Genomic DNA, 21,115 nt, shown 5'->3' on the forward strand with positions numbered 1-21,115 from the left:
GAGCTAATACAAGTTATGATAACTGAGCTAATACAAGTGATGATAACTGAGCTAATACAAGTGATGATAACTGAGCTAATACAAGTTATGACAACTGAGCTAATACAAGTGATGATAACTGAGTTGATGATAACTGAGCTAATACAAGTTATGATAACTGAGCTAGTTATGATAACTGAGCTAATACTTGTTATGACAACTGAGCTAATACAAGTGATGATAACTGAGCTAATACAAGTTATGATAACTGAGCTAATACAAGTGATGATAACTGAGCTAATACAAGTTATGATAACTGAGCTAATACAAGTTATGACAACTGAGCTAATACAAGTGATGATAACTGAGCTAATACAAGTTATGATAACTGAGCTAATACAAGTTATGATAACTGAGCTAATACAAGTTATGATAACTGAGCTAATACAAGTTATGATAACTGAGCTAATACAAGTTATGATAACTGAGCTAATACAAGTTAAGACAACTGAGCTAATACAAGTGATGATAACTGAGCTAATACAAGTTATGATAACTGAGCTAATACAAGTTATGATAACTGAGCTAATACAAGTTATGATAACTGAGCTAATACAAGTTATGATAACTGAGCTAATACAAGTTATGATAACTGAGCTAATACAAGTTATGACAACTGAGCTAATACAAGTTAAGACAACTGAGCTAATACAAGTGATGATAACTGAGCTAATACAAGTTATGATAACAGAGCTAATACACGTTATGACAACTGAGCTAATACAAGTTATGATAACTGAGCTAATACAAGTTAAGACAACTGAGCTAATACAAGTGATGATAACTGAGCTAATACAAGTTATGATAACTGAGCTAATACAAGTTAAGACAACTGAGCTAATACAAGTTATGACAACTGAGCTAATACAAGTTATGATAACTGAGCTAATACAAGTTATGACAACTGAGCTAATACAAGTTATGACAACTGAGCTAATACAAGTTATGATAACTGAGCTAATACAAGATCTCATAACTTAGATAATACAAGTTATGACAACTGAGCTAATACAAGTTATGACAACTGAGCTAATACAAGTTATGACAACTGAGCTAATACAAGTTATGATAACTGAGCTAATACAAGTTATGATAACTGAGCTAATACAAGTTATGATAACTGAGCTAATACAAGTTATGATAACTGAGCTAATACAAGTTATGATAACTGAGCTAATACAAGTTATGACAACTGAGCTAATACAAGATCTCATAACTTAGCTAATACAAGTGATGATAACTGAGCTAATACAAGTGATGATAACTGAGCTAATACAAGTTATGTCACGCCTTGGTCATTGTATTTTGTGTTTTCGTTATATATTTGGTCAGGCCAGGGTGTGACATGGGTTTATGTTGTTGTATTTCGTATTGGGGTTTTTGTATTATTGGGATTGCGGCTGAGTAGGGGTGTTGTATGGGCTTGGCTGCCTGAGGCGGTTCTCAATCAGAGTCAGGTGATTCTCGTTGTCTCTGATTGGGAACCGTATTTAGGTAGCCTGGTTTCGCTGTGTATTTTGTGGGTGATTGTTCCTGTCTCCGTGTAGTTTCACCAAATAGGCTGTAATTAGGTTTCACGTTCTGTTTGTTGTTTTGTATTTTTTTATCGTTATTTCATGTGTCACTTTTTTCTATTAAAGTCGTGAGTAACCACTACGCTGCATTTCGGTCCGACTCTCTTTCGACAAACGAAGAACGCCGTTACAAGTTATGACAACTGAGCTAATACAAGATCTCATAACTTAGCTAATACAAGTTATGATAACTGAGCTAATACAAGTTATGATAACTGAGCTAATACAAGATCTCATAACTTAGCTAATACAAGTGATGATAACTGAGCTAATACAAGTGATGATAACTGAGCTAATACAAGTTATGATAACTGAGCTAATACAAGTTATGACAACTGAGCTAATACAAGATCTCATAACTTAGCTAATACAAGTGATGATAACTGAGCTAATACATGTTATGACAACTGAGCTAATACAAGATCTCATAACTTAGCTAATACAAGTTATGATAACTGAGCTAATACAAGATCTCATAACTTAGCTAATACCAGCTATGATAACTGAGCTAATTCAAGTTATGATAACTTTGGCGGCAGGTAGCCTAGTGGTTAGATCGTTGGGCCAGGAACCGAAAGGTTGCTCAATTGAATCCCCGAGCTGACAAGGTAAAAGTCTGTCGTTCTGTCCGTGAACAAGGCAGTTAACCCGCCATCATTGCAAATAAGAAATTGTTCTTAAAAACCTCTTCAGTGTTGGACCCCTTTTTTTCAATTTTCGCCTAAAATGACATACCCAAATCTAACTGCCTGTATCTCAGGCACTGATACAAGGATATGCATATTCTTGGTACCATTTGAAAGGAAACGCTTTGAAGTTTGTGGAAATGTGAATGTAGAAGGATATTTATTACACATTAGATCAGGTAAAAGATAATACGAAGAAAAACCAACAGTTTTTTTGTATTTTTTTGTACCATCATGTTTGAAATGCAATAAAAAAAAAGGCCATAATTTATTATTCCAACCCAGCTTGATTTTAGATTTTGGCCACTAGGTGGCAGCAGTGTATGTGCAAAGTTCCAGACTGATCCAATGAATCATTGCATTTCTGTTCAAAATGTTGTATCAAGACTGCCCAAATGTGCCTAATTTGTTGATGAAAAACTTTTCATGTTCAAAACTGTGAACTCTACTCAAACAATAGCATGGTATTCTTTCACTGTAATAGCTACTGTCAATTGGACAGTGCAGTTAGATTAACAAGAATTTAAGCTTTCTGACAATGTCAGATATGTCTATGTCCTGGGAAATGTTCTTGTTACTTACAACCTCATGCTAATCGCATTAGCCTACGTTAGCTCAACCCACCAATCCTGAAGAAGTTTTAACTGACTTGCCAAGTTAAATAAAGGTAAAATAAAAACTCAGCTAATTCAAGTTGTGATAACTGAGCTAATACAAGTTATGATAACTTTGCCAAACAATGTATTATAACTCAGCTAACAGTACCTTTAGGATAGCAGGCTCCGTTGCGACACTCCTCCGTGGGAGAGCAGGAGTTGTCCACACAGTCCAAGATGTAGTTTCCAGCACAACGACACAGCTTGGAGCAGCCGTCACCAAAGATGATCTCTCCTGGCTAAAAGGACAGAGACAGGTAGAGAGGAATTATTAACATGTTGTTTTTGACAATATATATATATATTTTGTCATTTATTTGTGCATTCTGTAAACGTATGCGTGTGTTCCTTGTGTTGCTGGTCATTTTTAAAGTATATTTGTGATGTGCTGAGAGGAGCACTATCAATATCCATGTAAGTGGACATTCTGGACAGTAAAAAGTACTGTATCGTATAATATTGTATCATATTGTGTATCACATCGTATATATCGTGTATCATATATCGATTGGTATGCCGTATGGTATATCACTCACAATACATCACATTATATTGTGTTATATTCAATCACACAGTACATTCTTAACCACAGACTAACAATCCCAGATGGTCTCGTACCTCATAGTAGTCACCTCCCTCCAGACAGCCACATGTTTCTATGGGGACACAGCGTCTGCCTTTGAACACAAAGCCTGGCTTACAGAAACACGCGCTGATACAGGAGCCAGTGCAGTTGGTGGAGGGTTCCTTACAGCTGGGGATGCAGGCAGGGCCACACTCTATATACTCAGCATTGGGAGGGCACGTCACTATTGGGGGAGAGAGGGAGAGGAGGATGGGGGGAGGCAAAGAAGAGAGGGTAAGGGGGTGGGGCGGAAGGGAGACAAGGGGTTAATATCAGGAATTATTGGGTTACCAATTAATTGATTTGTGCAAATACAGAAAGCGGTTTCTGATTCTGATCGTAAGAATGAGAACAGATGATTGTCTGTTAATGTCACCTGGTGGTTTTGTGGTAGTAGGTTTGGGAGTAGTTGGTTTAGGTGTAGTTGGTATGGGAGTAGTTGGTTTAGGTGTCGTTGGTATGGGAGTAGTTGGTTTGACTGTAGTTGGGGCTGAGGGACAGAGGGAGACAGCATGAGACATAAGAGAGAAAGACATTATAGCCAAGTCTCAGATCTGTTTGTGCTGTCTGGTCAACTCATATGGTCACAGCCTGGTCACCTGCCCTGCCATCCAAGAGGTCAAACGTCAAAACACCATTTTGAGTGTGTGGGTGTTTGTACGGACTGTTTATGTCAGGGGACTTACTTGTAGGGTAGCAGTCCAGCTCTCCTCCCTGGACCTTACACTCGTGCATTGGAGGGCAATCAGAGGGATTGCAGGTGACGAAGGGAGCGTTACAATAACATTTCAGCTTACAGTCCTCCAGGTACCACTCCTCACCAGGCTGGAGGGAGGGAGGGAAGGAGGAGAGATGGAGGGAGAGACAATAGTTCATCAGTGGTTGGTTGCAGGTTGGTTACATACATGTCACACAAACAAAGTCCATCAGCCGACACACAACACACTCACCTCGTAGTACTGTCCGTTGGTGCCTTTGCAGCCACAGGAGTTCTCTTTGACACACTTCCCGGCGCTGAGGACGTAACCAGGGTCACACACACAGCCCTCTGAACAGGGAGCATCACACCCTGTGGATGGTCTGGTGGCACAGGTGGGCTGGCAAGGGGCGGCACAGGGCACGTACTGACTGTTGGGGGGGCATGTCAGAGCTGGAGAGAAGGAGGGAAGAGGAGACATTAGGAGATAGGTCTACTTTAAAACATGACTGTCTCTTAATAATGACGTTGTTGATTATACGGAACAGTACTGTTAGAGTGTATTGTTTGGTTTTTGATGTGCTAATAACAGCAGGGTCTTTGGTGAGTGAATGAATAATTATTATTATATTAATCACTGCAATTTCCATCTTCATCATCAATATCCGTCTCTTCCTTGTTACTATTATGTATAACATGTATCTGTACCAGGGTTGGGGTCCATTCCATTTCAATTCCAGTCAATTCAAGAAGTACTTTAAAATACCAATTCCAATTCTCTTTAATGCTTTTCAGTGAGGGAAAACTTGGAATGAGAATTTGGTTTACTTTCTGAAATGACTGGAATGAAATGGAATTGACCCCAACACTGATCTGTACTCACGGCAGAAGGTGCTGTTCCTCCAGGTTCCGATGGTGACTCCTCGGTCCTGACAGTCGTTGACGTACGACTCGATGGACTCACACAGGATGGGTTGAGCACCATCCAGCTCACACAGGTCAAACAGACAGTCCTTGAAGAAACTCTGAAATAGACACACATAAACATATGCGTGTCTTCGACTTGCACACAAAGCTTGGAGGTTTGGTTAATTAAGTGACAAAGTTGTTTGAATTGAATTAAGCGTATTTAAAAATCTCTGCACTAAAAATGTCTATATATTTACAAAATGTTTTTCTTGGGTGTGAGATTTCACACATTAAACAAACTTTTGTTGAATCTTAAAGACAAAATATGATATGACCCTATATACCGTACATTACAGTAATATCTCACATTAGGTAAGACACTATATACCACACATTACGGTAGTTACTCACATTGGGGTTGACCTTGGGGTGACAGACAGCGAACGGTCCGTTCTTGTCCAGTAGCATGCCGCAGTAGCCAGAGCTCTCATACCTGTCCAGTTCATCATCAGTACAGCCTGGGATGGTGGTGTTGGGCTTCTTGTTACAACTGGAGTCAGAGACAGGGTGAAATCAATCATGTGTGTGTGTGTGTGTGTGTGTGTGTGTGTGTGTGTGTGTGTGTGTGTGTGTGTGTGTGTGTGTGTGTGTGTGTGTGTGTGTGTGTGTGTGTGTGTGTGTGTGTGTGTGTGTGTGTGTGTGTGTGTGTGTGTGTGTGTGTGTGTGTGTAACTGGTGGCATGACTCACTTGGGATCTGTGACCCAGCTGTGTCCAAAGTCATTGGGGTTGGTGGTCAGAGAACCGTCGGGTTTCCTGAAGTCATCGTTGGAGTTTCCGTTGTAGTCTCCACACAGTCCACACAGCTTGTCCTTATAGCTAAATACAGAGGAGCAAATAGACCGATGAGTCAAGCATTTTTTCTACAATATTAATGACAAAATTATAAAATAAAAGTATTACAATGTGAGAACTTTCTACTTGGTTTTCATTTTACGTTGTGTTTATATGGTTATTTTAATGGTATATCATGTCGGGGTCACAAACTGTAGGAGAGAAAGCAAGCTGCATAGACCCCATTTATGGTCTCTCTCTCTCTGTATGTGTGTGTTCTCTTCAGTGTGTGTGAAGCAGTTTTGACTCACTCCTTGATGACCTTGATGTCCATATAGTGGTTTCCGTCATATCGTACGGTCACACCAAAGTCCATGGCTACAGTGTAGTGTTTACCAGACTTCAAAACAGACACGCCTGTAGCTGGGGTCAGTGGGATGTTCACATTGATACCATCCAACTAGGAGGAGAAGAGGACACAGACGTGTTAGTGAGGGGCACTTCATTTCTTATGTTTTTTAGCTTCCTCTTTATAAGCTGTTCTGTGTTTTGTATGAATTTGATGCATTTAATGCTGCTCAGGAATTTCCCTTCGGTGGCAAAACATATTTATTGAATACAATAACAAACTGTTGTTGACAGTGTATGTTACTTTATATTGAATGTTTACATGCAGGGCTCTGCATTTTATCACTATTTCTTTCTATTGTTACATTATTAAACATTTTAAACGTCTTCCTCATCTCTTTTTCTCTCGACCCCAACCCTACCCCTCCATCAATCCCTCTCTCTCTCACCTGCACGGTGCCTCCCTTCAAGATGGAGATCTTCACCCCACGCACGTACACATGCACAGCCTTCAGGTAGGAGATGGTTGGTTTGTTGAAGCGGTTCTCGTTGTCAGCATGCACCTCGTAGTGAGGCACTGACGTGTGGTTACAGGGCTCTGACATCAGGTAGCTGCAGTTCCCCATGAAGTTGTACTTCTTCTTGTCGAAGGTGGTGTAGTGAGGGTCACCAGACGCGATACAGGTAGAGGTGTCTGGGGGGGAATAGTGATTATAAAGTTGGGAGTGAGATTAGTAATTGGCTGGTGGAAATAATACTGACTCAGTGTTCACATAGTTGGGTTATTATTTTCACCAAATGATGCCTGACAAAATGTAAATAGTGTTTTCCAAGCTGAACATAATACAGGTCTACTGTATATAAGGCTGTCTGTTTGCATAGCTAGGAATCAAACTCTAGGAACGATCCACTTTACTGTAGGTTGGATGTTCCCCTGGGTTTCACCATGGAACTCCTTACCAATATAATAGATTTGATAAGACTTTCATCTTTATATAACTGAGCTAATACAAGTTATGATAACTGAGCTAATACAAGTTATGACAACTGAGCTAATACAAGTTATGATAACTGAGCTAATACAAGTTATGATAACTGAGCTAATATGACAACTGAGCTAATACAAGTTATGACAAGTTATGACAACTGAGCTAATACAAGTTATGATAACTGAGCTAATACAAGTTATGATAACTGAGCTAATGATCTCATAACTGAGCTAATACAAGTTATGATAACTGAGCTAATACAAGTTATGATAACTGAGCTAATACAAGTTATGACAACTGAGCTAATACAAGTTATGATAAAGTTATGATAACAAGTTATGATTGAGCTAATACAAGTGATGATAACTGAGCTAATACAAGTGATGATAAAGCTGACAAGTTATGACAACTGAGCTAATACAAGTTATGATAACAGCTAAACAAGTTATGACAACTGAGCTAATGTTATAACTGAGCTAATACAGTTATGATAACTGAGATGATAACTGAGCTACAAGTTATGACAACTGAGCTAATACAAGTTATGATAACTGAGCTAATACAAGTTATGTCACGCCTTGGTCATTGTATTTTGTGTTTTCGTTATATATTTGGTCAGGCCAGGGTGTGACATGGGTTTATGTTGTTGTATTTCGTATTGGGGTTTTTGTATTATTGGGATTGCGGCTGAGTAGGGGTGTTGTATGGGCTTGGCTGCCTGAGCGGCGGTTCTCAATCAGAGTCAGGTGATTCTCGTTGTCTCTGATTGGGAACCGTATTTAGGTAGCCTGGTTTCGCTGTGTATTTTGTGGGTGATTGTTCCTGTCTCCGTGTAGTTTCACCAAATAGGCTGTAATTAGGTTTCACGTTCTGTTTGTTGTTTTGTATTTTTTTATCGTTATTTCATGTGTCACTTTTTTCTATTAAAGTCATGAGTAACCACTACGCTGCATTTCGGTCCGACTCTCTTTCGACAAACGAAGAACGCCGTTACAAGTTATGACAACTGAGCTAATACAAGTTATGACAACTGAGCTAATACAAGATCTCATAACTTAGCTAATACAAGTTATGATAACTGAGCTAATACAAGATCTCATAACTTAGCTAATACCAGCTATGATAACTGAGCTAATACAAGTTATGATAACTGAGCTAATACAAGATCTCATAACTGAGCTAATACAAGTTATGATAACTGAGCTAATACAAGTTATGACAACTGAGCTAATACAAGATCTCATAACTTAGCTAATACAAGTTATGATAACTGAGCTAATACAAGTTATGACAACTGAGCTAATACAAGATCTCATAACTTAGCTAATACAAGTTATGATAACTGAGCTAATACAAGATCTCATAACTTAGCTAATACCAGCTATGATAACTGAGCTAATACAAGTTATGATAACTTTGGCGGCAGGTAGCCTAGTGGTTAGATCGTTGGGCCAGGAACCGAAAGGTTGCTCAATTGAATCCCGAGCTGACAAGGTAAAAGTCTGTCGTTCTGTCCGTGAACAAGGCAGTTAACCCGCCATCATTGCAAATAAGAAATTGTTCTTAAAAACCTCTTCAGTGTTGGACCCCTTTTTTTCAATTTTCGCCTAAAATGACATACCCAAATCTAACTGCCTGTAGCTCAGGCACTGATACAAGGATATGCATATTCTTGGTACCATTTGAAAGGAAACGCTTTGAAGTTTGTGGAAATGTGAAAGGAATGTAGAAGGATATTACACATTAGATCAGGTAAAAGATAATACGAAGAAAAACCCACAGTTTTTTTGTATTTTTTGTACCATCATGTTTGAAATGCAATAAAAAAAAGGCCATAATTTATTATTCCAACCCAGCTTGATTTTAGATTTTGGCCACTAGGTGGCAGCAGTGTATGTGCAAAGTTCCAGACTGATCCAATGAATCATTGCATTTCTGTTCAAAATGTTGTATCAAGACTGCCCAAATGTGCCTAATTTGTTGATGAAAAACTTTTCATGTTCAAAACTGTGTACTCTACTCAAACAATAGCATGGTATTCTTTCACTGTAATAGCTACTGTCAATTGGACAGTGCAGTTAGATTAACAAGAATTTAAGCTTTCTGACAATGTCAGATATGTCTATGTCCTGGGAAATGTTCTTGTTACTTACAACCTCATGCTAATCGCATTAGCCTACGTTAGCTCAACCCACCAATCCTGAAGAAGTTTTAACTGACTTGCCAAGTTAAATAAAGGTAAAATAAAAACTCAGCTAATTCAAGTTGTGATAACTGAGCTAATACAAGTTATGATAACTTTGCCAAACAATGTATTATAACTCAGCTAACAGTACCTTTAGGATAGCAGGCTCCGTTGCGACACTCCTCCGTGGGAGAGCAGGAGTTGTCCACACAGTCCAAGATGTAGTTTCCAGCACAACGACACAGCTTGGAGCAGCCGTCACCAAAGATGATCTCTCCTGGCTAAAAGGACAGAGACAGGTAGAGAGGAATTATTAACATGTTGTTTTTGACAATATATATATATATTTTGTCATTTATTTGTGCATTCTGTAAACGTATGCGTGTGTTCCTTGTGTTGCTGGTCATTTTTAAAGTATATTTGTGATGTGCTGAGAGGAGCACTATCAATATCCATGTAAGTGGACATTCTGGACAGTAAAAGTACTGTATCGTATAATATTGTATCATATTGTGTATCACATCGTATATATCGTGTATCATATATCGATTGGTATGCAGTATGGTATATCACTCACAATACATCACATTATATTGTGTTATATTCAATCACACAGTACATTCTTAACCACAGACTAACAATCCCAGATGGTCTCGTACCTCATAGTAGTCACCTCCCTCCAGACAGCCACATGTTTCTATGGGGACACAGCGTCTGCCTTTGAACACAAAGCCTGGCTTACAGAAACACGCGCTGATACAGGAGCCAGTGCAGTTGGTGGAGGGTTCCTTACAGCTGGGGATGCAGGCAGGGCCACACTCTATATACTCAGCATTGGGAGGGCACGTCACTATTGGGGGAGAGAGGGAGAGGAGGATGGGGGAGGCAAAGAAGAGAGGGTAAGGGGGTGGGGCGGAAGGGAGACAAGGGGTTAATATCAGGAATTATTGGGTTACCAATTAATTGATTTGTGCAAATACAGAAAGCGGTTTCTGATTCTGATCGTAAGAATGAGAACAGATGATTGTCTGTTAATGTCACCTGGTGGTTTTGTGGTAGTAGGTTTGGGAGTAGTTGGTTTAGGTGTAGTTGGTATGGGAGTAGTTGGTTTAGGTGTCGTTGGTATGGGAGTAGTTGGTTTGACTGTAGTTGGGGCTGAGGGACAGAGGGAGACAGCATGAGACATAAGAGAGAAAGACATTATAGCCAAGTCTCAGATCTGTTTGTGCTGTCTGGTCAACTCATATGGTCACAGCCTGGTCACCTGCCCTGCCATCCAAGAGGTCAAACGTCAAAACACCATTTTGAGTGTGTGGGTGTTTGTACGGACTGTTTATGTCAGGGGACTTACTTGTAGGGTAGCAGTCCAGCTCTCCTCCCTGGACCTTACACTCGTGCATTGGAGGGCAATCAGAGGGATTGCAGGTGACGAAGGGAGCGTTACAATAACATTTCAGCTTACAGTCCTCCAGGTACCACTCCTCACCAGGCTGGAGGGAGGGAGGGAAGGAGGAGAGATGGAGGGAGAGACAATAGTTCATCAGTGGTTGGTTGCAGGTTGGGTACATACATGTCACACACACAAAGTCCATCACCCGACACACAACACACTCACCTCGTAGTACTGTCCGTTGGTGCCTTTGCAGCCACAGGAGTTCTCTTTGACACACTTCCCGGCGCTGAGGACGTAACCAGGGTCACACACACAGCCCTCTGAACAGGGAGCATCACACCCTGTGGAGGGTCTGGAGGCACAGGTGGGCTGGCAAGGGGCGGCACAGGGCACGTACTGACTGTTGGGGGGGCATGTCAGAGCTGGAGAGAAGGAGGGAAGAGGAGACATTAGGAGATAGCTCTACTTTAAAACATGACTGTCTCTTAATAATGACGTTGTTGATTAAACGGAACAGTACTGTTAGAGTGTATTGTTTGGTTTTTGATGTGCTAATAACAGCAGGGTCTTTGGTGAGTGAATGAATAATTATTATTATATTAATCACTGCAATTTCCATCTTCATCATCAATATCCGTCTCTTCCTTGTTACTATTATGTATAACATGTATCTGTACCAGGGTTGGGTCCATTCCATTTCAATTCCAGTCAATTCAAGAAGTACTTTAAAATACCAATTCCAATTCTCTTTAATGCTTTTCAGTGAGGGAAAACTTGGAATGAGAATTTGGTTTACTTTCTGAAATGACTGGAATGAAATGGAATTGACCCCAACACTGATCTGTACTCACGGCAGAAGGTGCTGTTCCTCCAGGTTCCGATGGTGACTCCTCGGTCCTGACAGTCGTTGACGTACGACTCGATGGACTCACACAGGATGGGTTGAGCACCATCCAGCTCACACAGGTCAAACAGACAGTCCTTGAAGAAACTCTGAAATAGACACACATAAACATATGCGTGTCTTCGACTTGCACACAAAGCTTGGAGGTTTGGTTAATTAAGTGACAAAGTTGTTTGAATTGAATTAAGCGTATTTAAAAATCTCTGCACTAAAAATGTCTATATATTTACAAAATGTTTTTCTTGGGTGTGAGATTTCACACATTAAACAAACTTTTGTTGAATCTTAAAGACAAAATATGATATGACCCTATATACCGTACATTACAGTAATATCTCACATTAGGTAAGATACTATATACCACACATTACGGTAGTTACTCACATTGGGGTTGACCTTGGGGTGACAGACAGCGAACGGTCCGTTCTTGTCCAGTAGCATGCCGCAGTAGCCAGAGCTCTCATACCTGTCCAGTTCATCATCAGTACAGCCTGGGATGGTGGTGTTGGGCTTCTTGTTACAACTGGAGTCAGAGACAGGGTGAATCAATCATGAGTGGGTGAATGTGTCATGTGTTGTTATGTGTGTGTGTGTGTGTGTGTGTGTGTGTGTGTGTGTGTGTGTGTGTGTGTGTGTGTGTGTGTGTGTGTGTGTGTGTGTGTGTGTGTGTGTGTGTGTGTGTGTGTGTGTGTGTGTGTGTGTGTGTGTAACTGGTGGCATGACTCACTTGGGATCTGTGACCCAGCTGTGTCCAAAGTCATTGGGGTTGGTGGTCAGAGAACCGTCGGGTTTCCTGAAGTCATCGTTGGAGTTTCCGTTGTAGTCTCCACACAGTCCACACAGCTTGTCCTTATAGCTAAATACAGAGGAGCAAATAGACCGATGAGTCAAGCATTTTTTCTACAATATTAATGACAAAATTATAAAATAAAAATATTACAATGTGAGCAACTTTCTACTTGGTTTTCATTTTACGTTGTGTTTATATGGTTATTTTAATGGTATATCATGTCGGGGTCACAAACTGTAGGAGAGAAAGCAAGCTGCATAGACCCCATTTATGGTCTCTCTCTCTCTGTATGTGTGTGTGTGTGTGTGTGTGTTCTCTTCAGTGTGTGTGAAGCAGTTTTGACTCACTCCTTGATGACCTTGATGTCCATATAGTGGTTTCCGTCATATCGTACGGTCACACCAAAGTCCATGGCTACAGTGTAGTGTTTACCAGACTTCAAAACAGACACGCCTGTAGCTGGGGTCAGTGGGATGTTCACATTGATACCATCCAACTAGGAGGAGAAGAGGACACAGACGTGTTAGTGAGGGGCACTTCATTTCTTATGTTTTTTTAGCTTCCTCTTTATAAGCTGTTCTGTGTTTTGTATGAATTTGATGCATTTAATGCTGCTCAGGAATTTCCCTTCGGTGGCAAAACATATTTATTGAATACAATAACAAACTGTTGTTGACAGTGTATGTTACTTTATATTGAATGTTTACATGCAGGGCTCTGCATTTTATCACTATTTCTTTCTATTGTTACATTATTAAACATTTTCAAACGTCTTCCTCATCTCTTTTTCTCTCGACCCCAACCCTACCCCTCCATCAATCCTCTCTCTCACCTGCACGGTGCCTCCCTTCAAGATGGAGATCTTCACCCCACGCACGTACACATGCACAGCCTTCAGGTAGGAGATGGTTGGTTTGTTGAAGCGGTTCTCGTTGTCAGCATGCACCTCGTAGTGAGGCACTGACGTGTGGTTACAGGGCTCTGACATCAGGTAGCTGCAGTTCCCCATGAAGTTGTACTTCTTCTTGTCGAAGGTGGTGTAGTGAGGGTCACCAGACGCGATACAGGTAGAGGTGTCTGGGGGGGAATAGTGATTATAAAGTTGGGAGTGAGATTAGTAATTGGCTGGTGGAAATAATACTGACTCAGTGTTCACATAGTTGGGTTATTATTTTCACCAAATGATGCCTGACAAAATGTAAATAGTGTTTTCCAAGCTGAACATAATACAGGTCTACTGTATATAAGGCTGTCTGTTTGCATAGCTAGGAATCAAACTCTAGGAACGATCCACTTTACTGTAGGTTGGATGTTCCCCTGGGTTTCACCATGGAACTCCTTACCAATATAATAGATTTGATAAGACTTTCATCTTTATATAAGTGATGACAACTGAGCTAATACAAGTTATGACAACTGAGCTAATACAAGTTATGACAACTGAGCTAATACAAGTTATGATAACTGAGCTAATACGATAACTGAGCTAATACAAGTTATGACAACTGAGCTAATACAAGTTATGATAACTGAGCTAATACAAGTTATGATAACTGAGCTAATACAAGATCTGATAACTGAGCTAATACAAGTTATGATAACTGAGCTAATACAAGTTATGATAACTGAGCTAATACAAGATCTCATAACTTAGCTAATACAAGTGATGATAACTGAGCTAATACAAGTGATGATAACTGAGCTAAATACAAGTGATGCATATATGTATTTTGTGTAATTTAGCTAAATATATATTTGATAACTTTGCCAAACAATGTATTATAACTCAGCTAACAGTACCTTTAGGATAGCAGGCTCCGTTGCGACACTCCTCCGTGGGAGAGCAGGAGTTGTCCACACAGTCCAAGATGTAGTTTCCAGCACAACGACACAGCTTGGAGCAGCTGTCACCAAAGATGATCTCTCCTGGCTAAAAGGACAGAGACAGGTAGAGAGGAATTATTAACATGTTGTTTTTGACAATATATATATATATTTTGTCATTTATTTGTGCATTCTGTAAACGTATGCGTGTGTTCCTTGTGTTGCTGGTCATTTTTAAAGTATATTTGTGATGTGCTGAGAGGAGCACTATCAATATCCATGTAAGTGGACATTCTGGACAGTAAAAGTACTGTATCGTATAATATTGTATCATATTGTGTATCACATCGTATATATCGTGTATCATATATCGATTGGTATGCCGTATGGTATATCACTCACAATATTGTACATCACATTATATTGTGTTATATTCAATCACACAGTACATTCTTAACCACAGACTAACAATCCCAGATGGTCTCGTACCTCATAGTAGTCACCTCCTCCAGACAGCCACATGTTTCTATGGGGACACAGCGTCTGCCTTTGAACACAAAGCCTGGCTTACAGAAACACGCGCTGATACAGGAGCCAGTGCAGTTGGTGGAGGGTTCCTTACAGCTGGGGATGCAGGCAGGGCCACACTCTATATACTCAGCATTGGGAGGGCACGTCACTATTGGGGGAGAGAGGGAGAGGAGGATGGGAGGAGGCAAAGAAGAGAGGGTAAGGGGTGGGGCGGAAGGGAGACAAGGGGTTAATATCAGGAATTATTGGGTTACCAATTAATTGATTTGTGCAAATACAGAAAGCGGTTTCTGATTCTGATCGTAAGAATGAGAACAGATGATTGTCTGTTAATTTCACCTGGTGGTTTTGTGGTAGTAGGTTTGGGAGTAGTTGGTTTAGGTGTAGTTGGTATGGGAGTAGTTGGTTTAGGTGTCGTTGGTATGGGAGTAGTTGGTTTGACTGTAGTTGGGGCTGAGGGACAGAGGGAGACAGCATGAGACATAAGAGAGAAAGACATTATAGCCAAGTCTCAGATCTGTTTGTGCTGTCTGGTCAACTCATATGGTCACAGCCTGGTCACCTGCCCTGCCATCCAAGAGGTCAAACGTCAAAACACCATTTTGAGTGTGTGGGTGTTTGTACGGACTGTTTATGTCAGGGGACTTACTTGTAGGGTAGCAGTCCAGCTCTCCTCCCTGGACCTTACACTCGTGCATTGGAGGGCAATCAGAGGGATTGCAGGTGACGAAGGGAGCGTTACAATAACATTTCAGCTTACAGTCCTCCAGGTACCACTCCTCACCAGGCTGGAGGGAGGGAGGGAAGGAGGAGAGATGGAGGGACGGAGAGACAATAGTTCATCAGTGGTTGGTTGCAGGTTGGTTACATACATGTCACACACACAAAGTCCATCAGCCGACACACAACACACTCACCTCGTAGTACTGTCCGTTGGTGCCTTTGCAGCCACAGGAGTTCTCTTTGACACACTTCCCGGCGCTGAGGACGTAACCAGGGTCACACACACAGCCCTCTGAACAGGGAGCATCACACCCTGTGGAGGGTCTGAGGCACAGGTGGGCTGGCAAGGGGCGGCACAGGGCACGTACTGACTGTTGGGGGCATGTCAGAGCTGGAGAGAAGGAGGGAAGAGGAGACATTAGGAGATAGCTCTACTTTAAAACATGACTGTCTCTTAATAATGACGTTGTTGATTAAACGGAACAGTACTGTTAGAGTGTATTGTTTGGTTTTTGATGTGCTAATAACAGCAGGGTCTTTGGTGAGTGAATGAATAATTATTATTATATTAATCACTGCAATTTCCATCTTCATCATCAATATCCGTCTCTTCCTTGTTACTATTATGTATAACATGTATCTGTACCAGGGTTGGGGTCCATTCCATTTCAATTCCAGTCAATTCAAGAAGTACTTTAAAATACCAATTCCAATTCTCTTTAATGCTTTTCAGTGAGGGAAAACTTGGAATGAGAATTTGGTTTACTTTCTGAAATGACTGGAATGAAATGGAATTGACCCCAACACTGATCTGTACTCACGGCAGAAGGTGCTGTTCCTCCAGGTTCCGATGGTGACTCCTCGGTCCTGACAGTCGTTGACGTACTGCGACTCGATGGACTCACACAGGATGGGTTGAGCACCATCCAGCTCACACAGGTCAAACAGACAGTCCTTGAAGAAACTCTGAAATAGACACACATAAACATATGCGTGTCTTCGACTTGCACACAAAGCTTGGAGGTTTGGTTAATTAAGTGACAAAGTTGTTTGAATTGAATTAAGCGTATTTAAAAATCTCTGCACTAAAAATGTCTATATATTTACAAAATGTTTTTCTTGGGTGTGAGATTTCACACATTAAACAAACTTTTGTTGAATCTTAAAGACAAAAATATGATATGACCCTATATACCGTACATTACAGTAATATCTCACATTAGGTAAGACACTATATACCACACATTACGGTAGTTACTCACATTGGGGTTGACCTTGGGGTGACAGACAGCGAACGGTCCGTTCTTGTCCAGTAGCATGCCGCAGTAGCCAGAGCTCTCATACCTGTCCAGTTCATCATCAGTACAGCCTGGGATGGTGGTGTTGGGCTTCTTGTTACAACTGGAGTCAGAGACAGGGTGAATCAATCATGTGTGTGTGTGTGTGTGTGTGTGTGTGTGTGTGTGTGTGTGTGTGTGTGTGTGTGTGTGTGTGTGTGTGTGTGTGTGTGTGTGTGTGTGTGTGTGTGTGTGTGTGTGTGTGTGTGTGTGTGTGTGTAACTGGTGGCATGACTCACTTGGGATCTGTGACCCAGCTGTGTCCAAAGTCATTGGGGTTGGTGGTCAGAGAACCGTCGGGTTTCCTGAAGTCATCGTTGGAGTTTCCGTTGTAGTCTCCACACAGTCCACACAGCTTGTCCTTATAGCTAAATACAGAGGAGCAAATAGACCGATGAGTCAAGCATTTTTTCTACAATATTAATGACAAAATTATAAAATAAAAATATTACAATGTGAGCGACTTTCTACTTGGTTTTCATTTTACGTTGTGTTTATATGGTTATTTTAATGGTATATCATGTCGGGGTCACAAACTGTAGGAGAGAAAGCAAGCTGCATAGACCCCATTTATGGTCTCTCTCTCTCTGTATGTGTGTGTGTGTGTGTGTGTGTGTTCTCTTCAGTGTGTGTGAAGCAGTTTTGACTCACTCCTTGATGACCTTGATGTCCATATAGTGGTTTCCGTCATATCGTACGGTCACACCAAAGTCCATGGCTACAGTGTAGTGTTTACCAGACTTCAAAACAGACACGCCTGTAGCTGGGGTCAGTGGGATGTTCACATTGATACCATCCAACTAGGAGGAGAAGAGGACACAGACGTGTTAGTGAGGGGCACTTCATTTCTTATGTTTTTTAGCTTCCTCTTTATAAGCTGTTCTGTGTTTTGTATGAATTTGATGCATTTAATGCTGCTCAGGAATTTCCCTTCGGTGGAAAAACATATTTATTGAATACAATAACAAACTGTTGTTGACAGTGTATGTTACTTTATATTGAATGTTTACATGCAGGGCTCTGCATTTTATCACTATTTCTTTCTATTGTTACATTATTAAACATTTTCAAACGTCTTCCTCATCTCTTTTCTCTCGACCCCAACCCTACCCCTCCATCAATCCTCTCTCTCACCTGCACGGTGCCTCCCTTCAAGATGGAGATCTTCACCCCACGCACGTACACATGCACAGCCTTCAGGTAGGAGATGGTTGGTTTGTTGAAGCGGTTCTCGTTGTCAGCATGCACCTCGTAGTGAGGCACTGACGTGTGGTTACAGGGCTCTGACATCAGGTAGCTGCAGTTCCCCATGAAGTTGTACTTCTTCTTGTCGAAGGTGGTGTAGTGAGGGTCACCAGACGCGATACAGGTAGAGGTGTCTGGGGGGAATAGTGATTATAAAGTTGGGAGTGAGATTAGTAATTGGCTGGTGGAAATAATACTGACTCAGTGTTCACATAGTTGGGTTATTATTTTCACCAAATGATGCCTGACAAAATGTAAATAGTGTTTTCCAAGCTGAACATAATACATGTCTACTGTATATAAGGCTGTCTGTTTGCATAGCTAGGAATCAAACTCTAGGAACGATCCACTTTACTGTAGGTTGGATGTTCCCCTGGGTTTCACCATGGAACTCATTACCAATATAATAGATTTGATAAGACTTTCATCTTTATATAAGTTATGACAACTGAGCTAATACAAGTTATGACAACTGAGCTAATACAAGTTATGACAACTGAGCTAATACAAGTTATGATAACTGAGCTAATACAAGTTATGATAACTGAGCTAATACAAGTTATGACAACTGAGCTAATACAAGTTATGATAACTGAGCTAATACAAGTTATGATAACTGAGCTAATACAAGATCTCATAACTTAGCTAATACAAGTTATGATAACTGAGCTAATACAAGTTATGATAACTGAGCTAATACAAGATCTCATAACTTAGCTAATACAAGTGATGATAACTGAGCTAATACAAGTGATGATAACTGAGCTAATACAAGTGATGATAACTGAGCTAATACAAGTTATGACAACTGAGCTAATACAAGTTAGCTAAATGGCATATATTTATGATAACTTTGCCAAACAATGTATTATAACTCAGCTAACAGTACCTTTAGGATAGCAGGCTCCGTTGCGACACTCCTCCGTGGGAGAGCAGGAGTTGTCCACACAGTCCAAGATGTAGTTTCCAGCACAACGACACAGCTTGGAGCAGCCGTCACCAAAGATGATCTCTCCTGGCTAAAAGGACAGAGACAGGTAGAGAGGAATTATTAACATGTTGTTTTTGACAATATATATATATATTTTGTCATTTATTTGTGCATTCTGTAAACGTATGCGTGTGTTCCTTGTGTTGCTGGTCATTTTTAAAGTATATTTGTGATGTGCTGAGAGGAGCACTATCAATATCCATGTAAGTGGACATTCTGGACAGTAAAAGTACTGTATCGTATAATATTGTATCATATTGTGTATCACATCGTATATATCGTGTATCATATATCGATTGGTATGCCGTATGGTATATCACTCACAAAATTGTATATCACATTATATTGTGTTATATTCAATCACACAGTACATTCTTAACCACAGACTAACAATCCCAGATGGTCTCGTACCTCATAGTAGTCACCTCCCCTCCAGACAGCCACATGTTTCTATGGGGACACAGCGTCTGCCTTTGAACACAAAGCCTGGCTTACAGAAACACGCGCTGATACAGGAGCCAGTGCAGTTGGTGGAGGGTTCCTTACAGCTGGGGATGCAGGCAGGGCCACACTCTATATACTCAGCATTGGGAGGGCACGTCACTATTGGGGGAGAGAGGGAGAGGAGGGGGGGGGGGGGTAAGGGGTGTATGGGTTGGGGTGGAAGGGAATCAAAGGTTAACAACAGAGCTCATTTGTGACGGTTTCTGATTCTGACCATGAGAATGATAGAGGTGATTGGCTGTTAATCTCACCTGGTGGTTTTGTGGTTGATGGTTTTGGTGTAGAAGGCTTGGGGGTTGAGGGTTTGGGAGTAGTTGTTCCTGGTGCTGAGGTAGTTGTTCCTGGTGCTGAAGTAGTTGTTCCTGGTGCTGAGGTAGTTGTTCCTGGTGTTGGAGGTTTTGGTGTAGTTGGTGGAGGAGCTGAAATAACCAATGAAAACATTTGAGACACAAAACAATACTTTCAGAAGACCAAATCAACTCCAGAGGCTAGCAGTTTTCAAAGATCAGAAGACATGGTTGTCTATATTTACACAAGATATTGAAAATCTCAGATCATAGATGATTCATTACCTGTGCATTCTGTGATGCATACAGCGTCTATAGCGATGTCTGTCTCAGGGGTCTCACCGTAGAAGCCAACGATCACAAACTGAAACTCAAACACCCTCCGTCAAATCAACATTCAAACAAAAGGAAAACAGGTTTACCAGATAAATACACATTTGTCCTTCGATAACGAAGGGTTGAATATAAGAGCACAAGGCTATTTTTTTCTCTCAATTATATCAAATCACTTTTCAGCCTGTTTACCTGCATGTTATCTGAGCCAAGGTAGCGTATCTCTGCAGGCTTCCAACCCTGGCCCTGGTTCCCTGTCAAGGAGAAGATAGGGGAACCGAGGCTTCCTCCTGGATTGGGAGAGTGAGAGAGAGATACAGAGAGAGTAGAGGCAGAGAGTGGGTAATCAAAGGGAAGTGGAGCTGCAAGACATCAGTTATCTTACCACTGGTCACATCTATCTTATAGGTAAGTGGAGCTGCAAGACATCAGTTATCTTACCACTGGTCACATCTATCTTATAGGTAAGTGGAGCTGCAAGACATCAGTTATCTTACCACTGGTCACATCTATCTTATAGGTAAGTGGAGCTGCAAGACATCAGTTATCTTACCACTGGTCACATCTATCTTATAGGTAAGTGGAGCTGTAAGACATCAGTTATCTTACCACTGGTCACATCTATCTTATAGGTAAGTGGAGCTGTAAGACATCAGTTATCTTACCACTGGTCACTGCGTGGACATTGAGCTTCATGGTGGTGGCAGTGCCGT

The 21,115-nt window shown here is 41.0% G+C and overlaps 1 protein-coding gene across 1 annotated transcript in view; it reads right to left on the reverse strand.

Moving 5' to 3' along the window:
• The window catches only part of LOC118367995 (IgGFc-binding protein-like), a 124,481-nt gene that overhangs the window by 91,759 nt on the left and 11,607 nt on the right, over window positions 1–21,115 (reverse strand). Inside the window, 11 exon segments of the mRNA XM_052497564.1 lie at window positions 3,957–4,070; window positions 5,145–5,150; window positions 10,582–10,695; window positions 11,769–11,774; window positions 15,322–15,435; window positions 16,016–16,029; window positions 17,282–17,288; window positions 20,034–20,201; window positions 20,355–20,433; window positions 20,595–20,692; window positions 21,068–21,115. The exon segment at window positions 21,068–21,115 is cut by the window's right edge and continues 120 nt beyond it. Coding sequence (XP_052353524.1) covers window positions 3,957–4,070; window positions 5,145–5,150; window positions 10,582–10,695; window positions 11,769–11,774; window positions 15,322–15,435; window positions 16,016–16,029; window positions 17,282–17,288; window positions 20,034–20,201; window positions 20,355–20,433; window positions 20,595–20,692; window positions 21,068–21,115 — 768 coding nt within the window.

This window comes from Oncorhynchus keta, chromosome 35 (assembly GCF_023373465.1).
Source record: "Oncorhynchus keta strain PuntledgeMale-10-30-2019 chromosome 35, Oket_V2, whole genome shotgun sequence".
Lineage (NCBI taxonomy): Eukaryota > Metazoa > Chordata > Actinopteri > Salmoniformes > Salmonidae > Oncorhynchus > Oncorhynchus keta.